The sequence below is a fragment of the Lates calcarifer genome, linkage group LG17, assembly GCF_001640805.2.
Source record: "Lates calcarifer isolate ASB-BC8 linkage group LG17, TLL_Latcal_v3, whole genome shotgun sequence".
Taxonomy (NCBI): Eukaryota; Metazoa; Chordata; class Actinopteri; family Centropomidae; genus Lates; species Lates calcarifer.
This window is the reverse complement of record NC_066849.1, coordinates 21,750,209-21,767,623: the sequence shown is the minus strand read 5'-3', so window position 1 is coordinate 21,767,623 and position 17,415 is coordinate 21,750,209. Positions and strand designations below refer to the sequence as shown.

The window sequence follows — 17,415 nt, the reverse complement described above, 5'->3', positions numbered from 1 at the left end:
GGCTCCCCAGGTGCAGATGACAGAGGATCAGATGGGATGGGAGTATCTCTTTAGATCTCAAGTAAGAAGAATTTAACCTGTTCATGAACAGTGCTACATACTGCTACTACATATAATATCTCTGCATTTCTTTTCAAATATCTTTTTCTGTCATATAGTGACAGTGGTGTCCTCTTTTTTTGCTGGAGTCTGTCTTCCTAAAATTCTGCCATAGTCCATAAAAATGTCAAAGGAAATATATGGTTATTATAAGGCCTGGACACAAGACTGTAGGGAAAAATACATACAGCCTTCAAAGTTTTGTGCGCCACACTGATTTGTATGACTTGTGAAACACTGTCTCTGCCAAGAACAGTACTGCCCATTACACAATCAACATTTCATTACAACCCACAAACTGAAAGCACATCAATATCCGCGAAAGCCACTAGGTGTCGCTCACTAACCTCTGTTTTCACAGGCTCCGATGAGGTTGATGATGTTGGGATGCTGGCCTAGTTTGCACAGCACCTCCAGCTCTCCTGCAAAGTCTCTGTGGTCATTCTCTGAGGCAAACTCTGCGGGAAGATCAGCACACACAGCATTGTTAAACAAAGCAGCTTCAGCTGGCGCCTTTGAGATGAAATTTTCACATTTTCACAGAATGCTCTGCCCTGGGATTATATCTGCTATGTGTCTCTGTGTCAGTGTGTTTGTGTGTGATATATACACATCTGTAAATGTTTGGGAATTCTTGCATGAATGTGTTCAAGAATTACCTTTCAACATCTTGATGGCTGCGCTCATCTTGTTGCCGTCCTTCTTGATCATGGCTTTGATCACCTGGTTTAGAAACCATTGTTAGCTTAAATGTGTGACCCCTTGCAAAAAGAATGACAAGAGAGACACTTCAAATTTTCAGAGAGTATATTAAGAGTCAGTAAACACCTGGCCGAAGTTGCCCTCTCCGATGACATCTTCAAACTTAATATCCTCCCATTCAAGGATTGGATAGGTGAGGGGCTCTGGGGTGGGCTTGGGCCTCCGTGTCAAGGTCAGAGTTCCCGAGTTAAACTGCAGAATAGTCTCTTCACCCTGGGGATATAAACAGTTTTAAGCACCACAATAAACAGAAATATATTAAAGTCAGGTTTTCAAAAACAGTCACACTTCTGATTCTGAAAGAAAAGTGTAATTGGTGTGTTCTTACAGATCCAGACTGGTAGGTGAATGTGCGCCGACGGTTAAGCAGCGTCTTGCGGATGAAGAAAAGAGCCAGCAGTGCCAACATGATAGTTACGCAGGTGACAGTCACAGAGCCCACCACTGCCACCAGCAGCTGGTAACTGTCCCCCGAAGGCTTGCTAGTCACATTGGAGGTGGTCGGGCTTGAACTCTGGCCTAGTAGGGAGATGAAGGTGATTTTCAGACAGTGGAGAAAAACAGGCTGTTCAGTGGGATGTATTACTGTCATGAGTAAATCCCTGTCTCTTTGTGGGTGGTCCTGTTCAGAGCCACCTGGGAAAAGCCCAAAATTGGCCTCAAGTACAGCAGTGTAGAGATTTTCCACTGGGAGCTACTTTTAGCTTGAAAGGAAAATAAATTTATATCTAAGTCAGTATGCTGGGCTGTTTAATCATTCCTTTTGACAAGGCTACCAATTCCAGTAATCCAAAATTTTACATTTTACTGTAATATTGCTGCCCTGGTGTGCCAACTCAGAGAGAAGAAGCTTACAATTAAGTGTTCTCAAACTTCTCTGGTCTGATATCCCAGTGTTTCCAAATGTCTTGTCATAAGTTGTCAGGTGAATTTGAATGGCCTACTACACACAGTGTTTTTGAATTCATTTTTTAAGACCCTGTATGAAACTCTAAGTGTGTGCTAAAGAAATGAGAGTCCTTTTTGTTAACTCAAAGTGAATGCAACAATATCAATACGTCAGTCTTAGAAATCTTCAGTGAGCACATCAGATCCTGCTGTATTAATGCTGGGCTAAAGGTGAGTGTGCACTCAGACAGTGAACTCCTACTCACCGCCCCCTTGCGTCCTCGCCTCAACAAACGTGCTCCACTCTCCAGGCACTTTGGAGAAAGCTCTCACTCTGAACTGGTAGAGTGTGCTGCCGTTCAATGCTGTCACATCTTTGGTGGTCTTGTTCCCATCATCTGTGTCCACCCAAGGGTAAAGGCTCCCCTGGCCGACTGGCTGGTACTCTATGATGTATTTAATGATGCCTCCATTGGGATCCTCAGGGGGCTGCCACCTCACCTGAATGGCTGACATGGATAGGGGCAGGGCCTGGACGTTGCGTGGGGATGAAGGGCCTGAGACACAGAGAGATTTTCATCATTAGGGTAGTCAACAGTGAATACTATGTTGTAAAATAAGATTGGTGTTCCACTCAAAGGCTTTTGGGCTTGGTTGCTCTGGGAAAGCTTTAGTATCAAAGACTATGGCTTAAAAGCATTCATTACAATTCTGCTGGATGGATCTGTTTCTGTTTCTTCTAACCTCAATTCACACAACATTTGTGGGCAGATAGAGAGAGTCACCAATCAAGAAACAATCATACTATTTCCCTGAGTGAATCTAAGAAGCTCTTATCATCAATCTTTTTAAAACTTGTATATTTAGCATCAAAAACTAATATATCACTTGAGCCTATAACATACTATTAAAGTATATTGCATTAGGCTCCATATTTTGCCTCAAACCACTGCAAAGGCATTTTAACCTGCTTTGAAAATCGTACAACATTTAAAAGGAGCATCCATTGCAGCTTGTTCCTAAGCAACAGCAGAGGTTTTAGTTACCCTGGCTGTTGATGCGGAAGTGGTAGGGTTTAGATGGTGGCCCCTGGCTGTCACAGTTGATGAGACGCACCACCACAGTGTAGTCTTGCTGGTACTCCAGGTTGTGGAACTTGATGGAAAGCACATTGAGCAGGGTGAACTCCTCTCGCAGTTTCTCCCTGTTGGGCGGTGGCCCGTAGAGCTGCACTAAAAAGCCACTGGCTGTGCCAGAATTAATGCCATTGTTGGCGGGCAGTCGCCAGCGTACAGTGGCATTGCGGCCTTCCACCGAACTGATGTCAATCTCAGGTTGAACTGTGGGCTCTACAGTGACAGAGAACACACGATGAGCTGAGGGGACACACAGCTCGTTGTTTATTTCTCCTCATTAAGCCAGTTCCCCTAAAATGAACTGGATTGTTTTGATTTTGCTTGACGTGCACTGGGTGTTTTCTTGTCAAAATGTACAGAAGGATAAATGACTAGCATGAATAAAGTATTTTCCTTTGGATTATTTGTCTAATATGTCTTGTTGATGGTCTCAAACTGTTCTGTGATCGTTTTCAATGTGCGCACCAGATGACCGCAACATCCCCAGTTCGATTCCAGCCCAAGGACCTTTGTTGCGTGTCATACCCCCTCCTCTCTTTCCCCACGTTGACACTATTACAAACAGTTTGTGCTTGTGCAAGAGAACAATGTTCCCTTGTAACAAATAAATTTGTTCCATTTTACACATGGACCAAGCCACATATTGCCAGAGTCAAATAGAACTTTCACTCCAAAACAGGCATGTTTTTATTTCAGCTTTTCCACCATGATTCTTGTACTCACACTCTAAGACATGCTCTCTCCCTCTGCACCACAAACATTGAGGAATAAAGTCCCTGACTCTGGTATTTGAATACAGGTTGCTTTTGATTCCTGGACTTGATCCCAGAGGGTAGTCTTTTTATTTAAACAAAGATGTATCCACAGATAATTTGAGTCCACAAGCATCTCACTATATTTGCCCCAGACTTAAGTCATCAGGATAGATATTCTCACTGGGGGAAAAAAAGATAACTTGTTCCTTTAAGCATAGGAAAAGCACCGCTCAGCAGAAATGATGAGAATTCACTATTACTCTAACCAGGCACAAGATAATTATGCTTGCTTAAGTTCTGTGGTCAAGACTATTGACATTTATTCCCAGGCAAGACCTCCAGATAAATATAACCATGTAGAATGTTTGTGTGTTCCCTATGAACCACAGCCCAGTTATCTGTGGGTCTTACCGGGACAATCAGTCTCCATGATGGCCTCTGGCCCTGGGTCCCCCTCTCCTCCGTCTCCAGGACGGCTCAGCTGGACACGGACATGGTAGCATGTCGAAGGCTCCAGGTTCATCAGCGTGATGGGCTCTTTGTCACTGTAGACTGAAATACAGTGGATGCAGGATTTGCTGATCACACATGATTGTACTTATGGTTCACAGTAAGATCTTTACATAATATTTTCCTTGAAAGATGCAACTATAGAGGCATTATAGACACACAGAATTAAAATTATGCATAATGCAGAGGTTATACATTTATTTGTTAGATCTTTATATGATGAATTGTTTTAGGGAAAAACAGGTAGGAATTTGAGCTCAGTGCACTCTGAAAAGATCTTTGTGTTTATATAATCTGGGGCATGTTGGAGAAGAAACATTGGTGGGCTGTTTCTTATAAATAAGATTTATTCATTTTGCTTTGTCTCTGCCAGTGTTTCCATTTAGAATTAGTTGTACTATGAATTTGAACAATGATTTGTTGCACTTGTAACTGCAGTTAATACATTATAACCTTGGCTGATCTCTATCTTGATTATGCTGAAAATGTGGTGATGAGTGGTTACTGTAATGTTTGCTTTTGCCACTGATGAGCAATGAAATAAAAGCCAAAAATAATCTCCTGATAATGCTGCTCTCCGTGATAAAGGCAAACTAAATCACTTTATCGTTGCCTGTTTACCTATGATAGAGGACCATGAATCTCCGGTCTTCACAGGCTTGTAGAGGAGTCTGGTGGAGACAATGGGGCCGTCTCCTCTGTAAGAGTCCACCGGCATTACCAGCAGCTGCTTACTCCTCTTTTCTAGCAGTTTGGGAGCAGTAGTGGGCACAGGGGGCACTGAGAAGACACAAGAAAACAAAAAATCACTCACAAATCTAAGATCTTTGTTCCTATAGTGTGCAGGGGTGGCCTAATAGTATCTTTCTCTCTCTTGATAGTATTTTAAATCATCTCAGACAGACCTTTAACGGTGAGGTTGAACTTGCGGGAGTCCTGGCCTCCATTGGTGGATACCCTGCACTCCCACAATCCTCCTTGTTGAGCAGTCAGGCGAGGGATCTCAAAGAGGGCTGTACTCTTATCTGAGTCCATGGTGGTGCGAGAGGCCTAAGAGTAACACACATAACACACGAAAACAAAGTAATGCACAATGAAAACCACATTTCCATTTCCTGTGCCTATTTTTACTGTTGCTTGAATCTGTGCTCTTCACTCTCAGAAATTTCTTTGTTCCTGTGGGAAATGCTGGCACAATTCTTTATCAGATTGTCTCTATTATCAAGGAAATAGCACAAGAAGAATAACACAGAAACTGAACATGTCACTTATGGCCAACACGTGGTAACTGCCGCACTGTAGAGTGATACAGCCTTATCTGGTCAGGCCATTGTGTTGTTGACTTCCTTAGTGCTTGACTCAACCTTGTAATCATCAGTTCAGACTTAAAGGCGCAGTGCAGTTTAACATCCAGAACAATATTGGTAGAGGTCCGCAAGTTGCTTTACATATTTTACATTTTAACTGGGTAATTGATAGGATAATTATTACCTTTTATACTTTTAAAGGAATAGTTTGACATTTAGTTTTCTTGCAGAGTGTTAGATGAAAGGAACTCTGATCACTGTCCTGGCCATCATTGACTTAGCTGAGCATAAAGAAGAGAAACAGCTAGCTAATAGTTACACTTCCATAAAACCACAACTGTCATTTTTATATTTCTGTTTCTATGGCTTAAAGAGGTATGTGTTGATAAACTTTACACCAGGCTTGCTGCTTCCAGTCTTTATTCTAAGCTAAACTAACCATCTCCCTGCTCCTGCTTTAGAGTTAACATGTAGATATTTTATTAAAGTAATATTACATGTATTAGATAAAATAGTGTATTTCCCAAAATGGAAAAAGTCTCATGTACCAGATAGCCCTCTTACTGTGTGGCCTTTCTGTTTTATGTCTGCATGACAAACTCATCATAAGTTTTATCCACCCTGTCAATTTTGTTTATTTTTATTCAGGCTTACTGTAAGTTACAGTATCTTGGCAGGAGTGTTGTAAACAACTGCTGGTCCTCCTACCTTGAGCACAGTGCTGTCCAACTTTCGAAGCTCAATGCTGTTGTGGCTGGGCAGGGGGTTCCCTGTGGCTGAGCAAAAGATCTTGGGGCTGGAGTTGAGATTCCACTCCAGATTACTATCCAGGTCCAAGATTTCAGGAGCCCGGTCTGAAGAAGGAGAGATGGAAAAGATGGTAAGAAAAGACAAGGTGGATGTATGATGTAACAGTGTTTTTCAAAATCTGTCATTATCCATAGCTGCTACATACCTCATTTATTAAAATCCCAACCCAAAAATAGTCAGGTTTTAAAATTATATGTCCCACTGATTATGTTTTATATTTAGCTCGTATTTGAAGAAACAGGATACACAGCTCTTTACTGTTTCAGGTGCAGGCACAAGGACGTATTACCAGACAAGCTGGCTTCATCAGGGTTTCACTAGGATTTTATCTGGTACTCAGATGAAGCTAGCTTGTCTTGTGAAATATTGGTTTAATCATCAACATAATTTTTGTAACTTGTGCATGTTAACATCTGTTAAAGGTCCGCTGTTGTGATGAGAAAGAATGAGGTGGAATTTTTGGGGAGCTGGTTGGAAAAGGAAATGTACTGTGTAGTATGAAGAGAAAGACTATCTATATCATTGCCATCAATTACATTCCATGCAGAGCTAAAGGACAAAATGGAAAAAAAGAGGGATTAATATGATTTAGACGATACCTACCAGACCTCTCGCAGTTCTGTCCTCTCCACCCTGTGGGACACTGGCATCCACTGAAACGGTTGCAAACTCCTCCATTCTGGCATTTACAGCTCAGCTTGCAGTCCGGTCCATACATGTCATTATGGCAGGCTGACAAGAGAAAACAGAAAACTATACTGCAAATGATGCCACACAAAAGGGTAAAACCATGTTATTAAACCCATATGCAAATAATCCTACTTTAAAAAATACAGGGACAAATTTGATTGATGTAGTGCTTACCCTTCTCACAACGGCTGCCAAACCAGCCGCTGGCACAAGAGCAGCCGTAAGGGTCTGGTAGGCAGAAACGAAGCCCTGTGCAGTTCAGCTCAGAGCCACATGACTCCTGGCAGTTTCGACCAAACATTCCTTCTCTGCAGGCTGCAAGCCGTCAAAGAAAGATAAATTCACAAATGTGTTTATTTAAATTCCTCATGTTTTGCTCTATCATGCTGCAATCTGCCTTGCAAAACACCACAGAGGACAATGTAACTAGTCAAAACTCTAATCTGTAATCCCTTAGATTTTGATTTCATTGTTATATTTGATTACATTATTTGCATACAGTTTGGAAAATAAGCACATCTGGCTGCTAATATACAGTGTTCAGTGACAATAGGATGATAAAGGAGGAGGAGGTCTAAAGAATCTGTCCAGACCTGGCACATCATAGCAAGAATTGACTTAATTTCCCTGAGGAAGTCATCCCAAAGGGATCAATAAAGTCTGTGTAAGTCTAAGACTCATTTTAGGCACAATCATTTAAATGTAGTGTACCTCATATATAGTTTAGATGACCACACCTACAAATCACTGGGTCAAATTCACTATATCACTGATGCAATACTGGGTTAAATTTACAAAGTGCCCATAGGTAGAAAACCATTGGTTCCCCAAACAAAAGATGGACGGTTTCGATCACATTAGTGTTATTTTATTGGGTTATTTACCCAAACAAAAAAAATATACTGTTGTTGACTACAACAGTCATTATTACTTTCTCTCCTTATTTATGTATTAAGGTTCCCATTAGCATCAGTGTAAAGCCTTCACTATTCATCCTGGGGTCTATCTCACATATAAATACACATTAAACATATAACTGAGTTAAAATTACAGTATGTGCAACCTTTGCAGGTTTGAATGTAATAAGCACATAGTTTCACACAACTAGTAAAATATTTGTGACAGTTGTGATAATTTCATTTTGGTTATCAAATGTTTTTCTATCCACTGGTAGTGAGTAGTGATGAGTCAGTTTTGACCCAGTTACTTTAGTGTGTGTATTTTGTGATATCACAGTTTTGAGTAGACTCCTCATCTCTCATCTAGAAATTGCTGATCTTGAAAAACAGGAAAACCCCAGAAGAATCTGAGGAGGAATGCTGAATGAATTTGAATGAGGAGCACTTGGCTCATCAAACCTAATACTAAATATACATATGCATACTGTGCTGAGACAAGGTTCATGGATTTCACATTGCCATTTGATGTGTCAAGAACTGTCTATGGTTGCTGAATCTTATTGGCACCTGTGTATCAATCATTTATCACCATGGCTTGAGCAGTGAAGCTAATTCTACAGTGTCTAAAACAGCAGTCCCTCTAATGGCTGCTTGATTCCAGTTTGGAAAAAATAACTCAGTGGGTCAGTTCAACACTTTGGTCTTAACTGAAATATTTTATCTACAAGTCAAATACTGACACTGGTTATTCAGAATATCTGACTTAATACAAATCATCTCTCATTCTCTCTCTGTCTGTCAGTTTCACCCACTCTCTCATTCACACATACAAATAATAATTAATTAATAATTAATTCATTTTTTCCCCTTTTTTTCAATAAAGTCTAGTCTAAAAAATATGAATTAATTGTTAATTAATTGTATTGAGTACAATACAAACCTGTCTCACAGCGTGTACCCATGAATCCTGGAGGGCAGATACAGTCTCCGTTCACATCATGACACACTCCACCATTGACACACTCCGGACAGTCCTTATCACAGTAAGGACCCCACTTTTTACTGGGACAGTCTGCAGAGAAACACAGTTTTCTCTCCTTAACATGTAAAAAGTGTAAGTTACATATCCCATGCACTCTTGGATATGTTTGTCTGAAACTGCCTGTAAACCAGACACACAGTGTAACAACTTTGAAAACATACCATACAATTTAGATGTATTTTGCCATTTGTGTATTTGTATTACATTTTAGATTTTTATATTACAGATTTCATTAAACAAACTTGAAAGGCAAAAAAGACATGGGATCATAGTAAAATTCCCATAAGAACTGCTGCATCTGGTGAAGAGAGTAAGAGGAACAGAGAAAGCTCAAGGCAGAGCAGGTGGAGGGTGGAGATGGTGTTGATATTCTCTTTATAATACTGAGATACAGGAAATGAAACAAATGTGCTGTAAATGTCCCACCAAAGAGTGCAGATGTAACCTACAACAACCTACAAGCTCAGTTTTGAAAGGACATTTGGGGAAATGTCAAAATATTTCTACTGTTGTTTAAATTTATGTAAAATATAAAGGTAATTCAAACTTCTTTTTCACACCAAAACCTTGCTCCTTACTGTGCTATTTGTGCGGTGAAAAACAACATTATGCACTATTATTTTTATCTTGTGAGCTCCCTTCAAATGCATATCCAAAAGTTGTATATTTCTGGGGCAGAATGCATTACATCTGGACTTGAAAAAGTGTCATAAAAGCCATAGCTCAATCTGGCCCTGAGACTGTCAGTGGCCATGTGTGTGCATGTGTGTATCTGTTTCAAATTGAGTGAGTGTCAGGACTCAACAAACCTCTGACAATGAGCCTCATCCAGGCACCCTTAAGTGGACTGTCCCCCACATAGCTGGCACTGTAGATGCCTTGATTGGCGAAAGCTGCATTCTCTACTGCCAGTACAGCAGTGCCATTAATCATTTCGTTCCAGTGTGTCATATAATAGTAGTTTCCTACAACACAAGAACATTGATGGCATTGTTTCCAATGTGTCAAAAAGCAGTGTTCTGTCTTTATTTGCTCAATATCCTACATTAAAAAACTTCCAGTGTATGTTCATTATTTGTGGACGTCACTTCACTGTTAAATCTCCTGCCTTGAGTTGTGTAAGCTAGCTTACCGTTGTACTTCCAGGTCACATCTCTCTTTTCTGAGCTGAGTAGCTCCATGCTGAGGTGAACAGTTTCTCCTTTGTTGGCAGTCAGAGTGAGGTGGGTTGGAATTAGCTTTGCTGTAAGGCCCAGAGAAACACACAGTTATTTTCCAAAGATGACATAAGAAAACTATAGAGAAGAAGTAACTGTGTCATAAATTAGATGCTGGTCATAGCAAGTAAAAACTCAAAAAACTGAAGTCTGAACACACCGCCATCACAATTGTTGATCATCGTAACCGTCTCATGCGGGGGATTGGCTTCCTGAGTGGCTTCACAGTAGAAGATACCAATGTGATCCAGGTCACGGAACTCTCTGGCTATTACCTCTTTGTTCTTGGGTTTATGCACTTTAAAATTTGGCCTCTTAGGGAATATGAGAATTTTGTTGTCTCTCTTGATGTCCAGCCCACAATTGGCCAAGCTGCGCTCCCCATTGATACAAGTGATGGTGAAGTGACTGGCGTGGCTGACCTCCACTGTGGAGATCATGGTCAAGTCGATCACAGCATCTGTAAGACAGGTGATTAGTCTCTTATTCTCTGATGTGAGGCAGAGTTGCTAGGGTCATTATGGGTTTGATTTGTTTATCAAACTCCAATGGGGCTTCACCAACCTTGAGGTAGGATCCACCGCATCAAGGTGTTTCTATTATTTACTCTACCTTTATTGATATAAATGGGTTAGACATAATATTAGAAAACACCTCTCGATGTGATGCAACATAATTTAACAGCACCAATCAAATAGGTGTACCTGGTAAAATGGCAACTGGGAGTATATTATCCACTTGGTTTGCAATCATGGTCACATCTGTCTCAGTATCTCTATGATGTGTTAATATATTGTTCACTCTTCATACAGTAGATTTCAACAGAAATATTCTTATTATGATATGAATATGCAATGTAAATCTTAATCTATTGTGACAATATAGATTAATTATTTTAATTAATCCTGTTTCTAACATTAACCTTGGCTCACATACAGTGGACAGCAGCAGTTTAGCTCACATGTTCCAGTCTAAATATGTGAAAAGTTTTTCTTCTGGTTTAAACAATGGCTCATTTCAGAAACCTGAAACAGTTAACACACAAATGTGCTGTGGGCCATCCCAACACATAAAGTACAGTACCAAACAACAGCTGAAAAATCCTTAGTAACCAACAAGTATTTATTTTTGCCACAGGTTATAGTATGTCTGTGATCCCATAAAGTAAGAAGTGACTCTTTGATTCACAGCATCTTATACACTGACACCTGAGAAAGTGATAGACTAGACATTATCAGCCACTCCTTCTTCATAATTTCTGTTCAAAAACAAAAAGAGCCTCTAGGAATGTAGCTATTTGAATAAAAGTGCCAAACTCAATAATGTCAGTTTGTCCAGCATTCCCTCTCCCTGGTATGTAAGCCCCCAGATCCACAGAACAATGGCAGGAAACATGGATGAGCTCCTTTTTTTCCCTAAGGGTTCAGAGATTCCTCTACAATATGAGGATCCTAATAACTTAACTTTAACAACAACACACCCTTAAAAAAATATTGGTCCTTATTATTAGTAAAGATATATTAATGGAATAGTGTAGACTGGGTGAAAAACTGTTCTTTCTTAATATCCATCACATTTCTCGAAAATGGATGTCGATTACAATTATTTTTGCTCCGTTTAAATTCTTTTCAACAGCTTTCAGATGAAGTTCTCTCTTACCTGAGAAATGAATGAAGCACAAGACAAACAGCCACAAAATCCTCATGATATATATAATCCTCACTGGGAAGAAGTTGTGTTACTAAATCAACTGCCAGTTCGGATTTACAAGGAAAGCTCTACATCCAAAACGGTGACGCTGCGTCACGACGAGCGGTGCGCTTTTTTACGCATAACTCGGCGAATAATCCAAAGCCCCGGTTCAGGTGTAAAATCTCTTAGGTAACGACAACAACGGTCACGCGTCGCTTTAAGAAATGGTTCCACTGTCCCTAACACTTAGCACGGAGTTAGACTTGTGGTAAAACTCTGCTTTCTCTGGGTGGGAAAGGAAGGAAGAGCGTCACCAGACAGCGGAGGACTGCTGGCGCTCCAGACCTCCCCGATCCGATTAATGTATTTATGAGTTTAAACTTTGTCCACTTTGTTCCAAGACAACGCCGATCACTCTGATTGCCTTTACGTACAATCGATTCTGTACTATTTTACGAGCCTTTGCTGTTACTGTTGTGAAATTCTAGTCTGGTGTTACTTTATTTTAACTATGGGTTAATAGTAACTATAATGTTTATAGTTTTGTTCTATTTGTTAAGTGCTCTTAAAATTGTCACAGGAACATTTTAGTTCTTTGCTGAAAAAACATACTGCACCCTTATTGTCTGGGGAAACATTCAGCAGTGATACATATACAGTAGAATATATATTGTTGGAAATTTAAGAATGTCATTATATAGATCTTGTGCATGTTGATAAATGTATACTCAGCCCCAGTACTTAACATTGCATTTCTGTGGCTGGGCTCTACACTCTACATGCTCCGTATGTCTCCCAAAGCCTAACATTTGCTTGCTGCCCTTGATTTTCTTTGTAGAGATGCTATAGAATGCCAAATGCAGCAACAGCTGGTATCATGTTTTGCCAAATGCAACAGCTTTCCTCCCTCACTTCAATGAGTTGGTTACAATCCCTGCAGCTTTTATGGTCGGCCTCCCCCCTCCCTCACTGTTATAATCAGTCAGCCTGAGGAAATGATGAACAATATGCTTGTTGTGTCTGTTCTATCATTTCTGCCCCAGTCCTCAAAAAGTGCTGCACTGTCTCACTTTATAACATCAAGTTGGAACAACTACACGCGCCTTTGCAGAGACTGTCGGGCTGATTTGATGTTTTCCTTACATTTCCTTGCTCCTCCAGACAATCGACTTGAAGTTGACTCAACTTCTTATTGTTTGAGATTTCCTGTTTTCAATCGCAGGAGGGCACATGGTTTTCTTTAGCCTGAAAGGAATATTCAGTTATATTCTGGATTCTCAAAAAAGAATAGAATAATAAATAAAATGTCTTCTCAAATTGTTGATACCCTGAGGTCCAATTTAAATAAATAAAAATTGTCATATCCTCTCAGGTGAATGATTCAGTGAATAAATCACGAGTCACTGAAAACCATAAAACATGTCATACGTCATAATCCTGCTCGTTCAATTAGCTGAGGTAAAAAAAAAAAAAAAAAAGGAAAAGAGAGACAGAGAAAAGAAATTAAACCAAAATTGAAATGGGTACACCCAGGTTGGAATTGTTTTGTCTACAAATCAGTGTTTCCATTTTGACTCTTGGCAAACAAAAGGTCTTGGCGCCCATGTTTGGCTCAGATCTGTATGATCCCTTTGACCTGTTAGTGTGTCCCATGGAGCTCAGAGGCCAGAACAACTTCTTTAGAAAGACCCTCTTATTAGCTCTGCAAACGCTTCAAAAACACCCAACAAAAGGGCATGGACTCACCGGCGAGTACAATGATACTGGACTGTCACATGAGCAGACAACTAGCTACTTATTTCTGGCTGCAGTACATGCCTATGTACACAATAACCCAATTTGTACAATATAACAATATGCAACAAGCTGAACTGTCTGTGCTGCTGTCACACTAGTTACACAGTATTCTAACAGAAGAAATTTTCTTATAATTGTTGCAGATTTTGCAGAATTTTGCAGATTGTTTTTTCACAAACAAATGAGAAGAGCAAAGGAAGAAGTGCAAAGATAGTAATGTGTTGTGTAAAGCTTGGTGGAGCCTCAATAGGAAGCCAAAAGGGAAAAGACCAAAGGCTGGATCAACACAGTTTCTCTCTCTGGCTACATTAAGGCTGTTAGGAGCCAGAGACCAGAGATGAGTGCTTTTGTGGGTGTGTGCGTGTGCATGTGTGCATAACCATGTGTGTGCATATTTAACTGTGCGTAAGAGAGAAAGTAACACACTGTACATGCATGTATACCGTAACTGCAGACTGTAGGCTCCGTGTGTAGGTACAATACTGTGGTGTGTGTGTGTGTGTGTGTGTGTGTGTGTATTTGTGAAGGAAATTATTCTGGTGGGGTGAGCATTAAGGGCGGAGGACACTCTGTGCTCCTCAGACATCAACCATTGTATCCAAAAGTCTTTGTAGTCTCATAGTAATTACTATGAACTTTTTTTTTTTTTTGTTGTTGAGGTGACGGTCGCTCGCTTTGTGATATTATCAGATGAAGAAATGGCTCGGTTTGTCTCCTGCCCAAGTTGGCCAATATTGCTTCCCCAGATAACAGTGCGACAAACAATGAAAGGTCTTTATGAACTGTAGTGTGCAGCAGTGGGCTGAACAAGGAAGAAAGGAAGAAAGAGCAGTGTTTGTTTGTTTGTTTGTTTCTTAAGCTTGAGGCAAAAGAGCATAATTGTTGTGATTTCAGAGGTGTATGTGTCTTTTGTATTGGATTCACTTGTGATTGCCTCTGAATCTAAAGAGCAGTATGTTTCTTTTTATTGAAGTGAACTGGTGGAAATAAAAGCATGACTTAATATAAAGGCAGAATTAATGCAACCTTAAATCTTGGTGTTCTTGGTGACAGTGGATTGTCACCAGCTACTTGTGTAGGGTATTTTTGCACAGCAATAACAATCAATATATAGTCAGGTTTTCCATTCATCTTTGTGACCTTATTAGAAAATCAAATTCCTCATCTCTATCCCCTTTTCTGTGTCTGCTGTAACAGTTTGCATTGAACCTCTAAAACGTATTTTCTCACAAACCCCATTCAGAGAAGTCATTGTGGTCAGCTGAAAGATTGCGGGGAACGGCTACCTAAACTGTGTTAAGTAGTATAATTTATAGCAGCATGCTCCCAGGCATGTTTTAGTGGTTTCTGACATTTTGTTGTGATTGTAGTGGAGGAGGTGGTGATGGCGAGGTTGGGGGTGTCTGGAAGTGAGACCGGCAACAGAGGCGGGAGGTCTCTGGGACTTTGTGAGAAAGTTTGTATTAAATTCCCATTTCCCCTCATTGTGTAGCAAGCTGGCCTGGCTCCACACGCACTGATCCTGCTGGGCCCTGGGAGCCACAGCAAGGGTGTCACTCACACCTCTCAGACCCACTACATCACCCCCCTAACCCCCCAAATCCTTCCCCAACTTGCAGTTACAAACCCCTGACCTCCATTGCAACTTACCCCCTGTTGCTTGATAAAGGAACCCTTTTCAAGGATCATGTAGACCTGGAGAGACTCGAACCATGTGTGCATGATTACATGAGTGTTTGAGTGTGTGAGAGAAAAGTGTTTTAAGAAATGGAATGAATGAAATGATGAAAGATGCAAAGACAGATTTAGAGATAGAGCATGTGAGTGTGTGTTATTAGTCAAATTTAAAGACCTAAAGATCTTACAAAGTCGGATTTCCCCAAAGATAACAAGCTACAAAACCCCGATAACTCTCCAGCACTACCTCTGAATGTGTTTACACTCTCACTGACCTATCTGCCAATCGTGTTTTTTTAAAGCATGGAGACTTTCAACACTACATGACGACAAACTGACAGGTCTACCTTAGCTACATTTCCCACTCAGTTCAGTGAACTAAGGCAGTTGACTAATCCTGTTCCAGCAGAGTTGAGTGGTGTCTGGCCTTCAGGTTTTAAAATAATAAACTGAGAGAGCTTCCCATTCTACAAATATCCACGTTCCCATGTGCCCTCGCCAACTCCTTCAAAGACTGGTGAATGCACATTATATTGTACTCTAGAATCCTTTAGCTATTAAAAGTTTGTCTGTTGAGACTATCACAACTGGTTACCATGTTCCAAAACAACATCCCATTTATTCCTGCTGACACCATGTGTACAGAAATGGCTTATGATAACAACAATTTACTGATGTAGCTATTATCTCTCTTGTATGATTTTAAGGTGGTTGAGTGACTGACTGTGGCAATTATGTATTGTTGCAAAGCCCAGTGCTGTTCCTAAGGCCTTGACAAAGCTGTACTTTGTGTTTAGTGCTAATGTTAGCACGCTAACAGCCTAAACTAAGATGGTGAACGTGGTAAACATTACACCTATTAACTATCAGCATGTTAATAATGTTATTGTTAGTATGTTAGCATGCTTATGTTAGCATTTACCTCAAAGCAGTAGCATAGCCCCGCAGAACCTTTTGCATGGTTGTAGGCTCTTGGTCTGGTTTAGATACTAAGCTTTGCTGATTTTTGAATCTGTTTCATCAAGGCCTATTAGGTATTTACTAACAGTATCAGATCAGGACCACTAACGTAAAACTATCAGGATGCAGGACGACCAAGACTGACTCCAACCAGATTTAATATTTTCATCCAACCACACTTGGGAGACAGAGGACTAAATGAATGATTTAGGACACTGAACCACCTCCTTGGCCAAAGGACATGAAGATAGGAATGTATTCAGACTTCAACAAATGTGATGCTGGTTTCCAACCTTTGTCGCATGTCACTTCCTTTTCTCTCCCATATTTCCTGCCACTTTCCACTGTGTACTTTCTCACAAGAAGAGCTGCCATTTAAGTAACCTTAAGGGGAAAATGCCTCCAACAGATGGATTGACACATGAAATGATGGGAAATGATTTGACAGAGGATGAGAATACACAAAGTCAGCATGGCCACCGGGTGAGCAGGATGTGTACAGCTGACAAGACACACAGGAGCTGTGGACTGTGTGCTGATATGTATACAGACTCATAAGCCCTCATCCCTTTGCCACACATGTACACACACACTACCCACCCAAAAAGCTGAGTTTTGGGAGGGTGACACAAAGTGAATTACTGACAGGTTTCAAATCGACATGATCTGGGTTTCAAGTTCCCCATGGAAGGAGAACTTCCCTTCCACCCTTCCACCATTTCCTCAGGCTCCACCAGCAATCTCATATCCCCATTACAACATGGTGATTCAAGACTTGCAGATATTACCATTTACTCGTTAATTTCGAGGCATAACACAGACATACTACCAGTTGGCAAGGATGGTATAACCAAGCAAATATTTTGGGTTTACTCTTGATAGCCTTAACCACTCAAGAAAATGAAACTGACGGCAAGAATCTGTGAAAGAAAGAAAATTTAAACTGACAACTGCTTCTAGCTCTTTGAGAAATGTTCATCTCAGCTCATGTAGCTTACAGGACAAGTATGAGCCAAGTATGAGTGACAGTCTAATTAGTCACTCAAGGCAGGCATAGGGAAAAGATGCTCTTCATTTTCATCATGGATGCACTGTAATGCATTACACAGGAGCAGATTCCCCAGCATAGATTGTTTGCGAGTTAAAATTGTCTCATAATAATAAAAACAATGCA

General features: G+C 40.5%; 1 protein-coding gene across 3 annotated transcripts in view; it reads right to left on the bottom strand.

Moving 5' to 3' along the window:
• tie1 (tyrosine kinase with immunoglobulin-like and EGF-like domains 1) overlaps positions 1–17,415 on the bottom strand; it is a 38,739-nt gene that overhangs the window by 6,290 nt on the left and 15,034 nt on the right. The window contains exons 1-17 of one of the 3 annotated variants that reach the window (XM_018694012.2): positions 11,775–12,115; positions 10,276–10,575; positions 10,031–10,141; positions 9,708–9,863; positions 8,797–8,928; positions 7,132–7,272; positions 6,871–6,999; positions 6,166–6,311; positions 5,056–5,200; positions 4,772–4,930; positions 4,052–4,192; positions 2,796–3,098; positions 2,016–2,306; positions 1,190–1,380; positions 928–1,074; positions 759–822; positions 447–557 (exon numbers count right to left, since the gene is read on the bottom strand). In XM_018694012.2, the coding sequence (XP_018549528.1) occupies positions 447–557; positions 759–822; positions 928–1,074; positions 1,190–1,380; positions 2,016–2,306; positions 2,796–3,098; positions 4,052–4,192; positions 4,772–4,930; positions 5,056–5,200; positions 6,166–6,311; positions 6,871–6,999; positions 7,132–7,272; positions 8,797–8,928; positions 9,708–9,863; positions 10,031–10,141; positions 10,276–10,575; positions 11,775–11,820 (2,713 nt within the window). In that variant the 5' untranslated portion in view covers positions 11,821–12,115. Of the gene's footprint in view, positions 1–446; positions 558–758; positions 823–927; positions 1,075–1,189; positions 1,381–2,015; positions 2,307–2,795; positions 3,099–4,051; positions 4,193–4,771; positions 4,931–5,055; positions 5,201–6,165; positions 6,312–6,870; positions 7,000–7,131; positions 7,273–8,796; positions 8,929–9,707; positions 9,864–10,030; positions 10,142–10,275; positions 10,576–11,774; positions 12,116–17,415 lie in introns of those variants that run through there. The other 2 variants (XM_018694013.2, XM_018694014.2) reach the window with 2 other exon arrangements.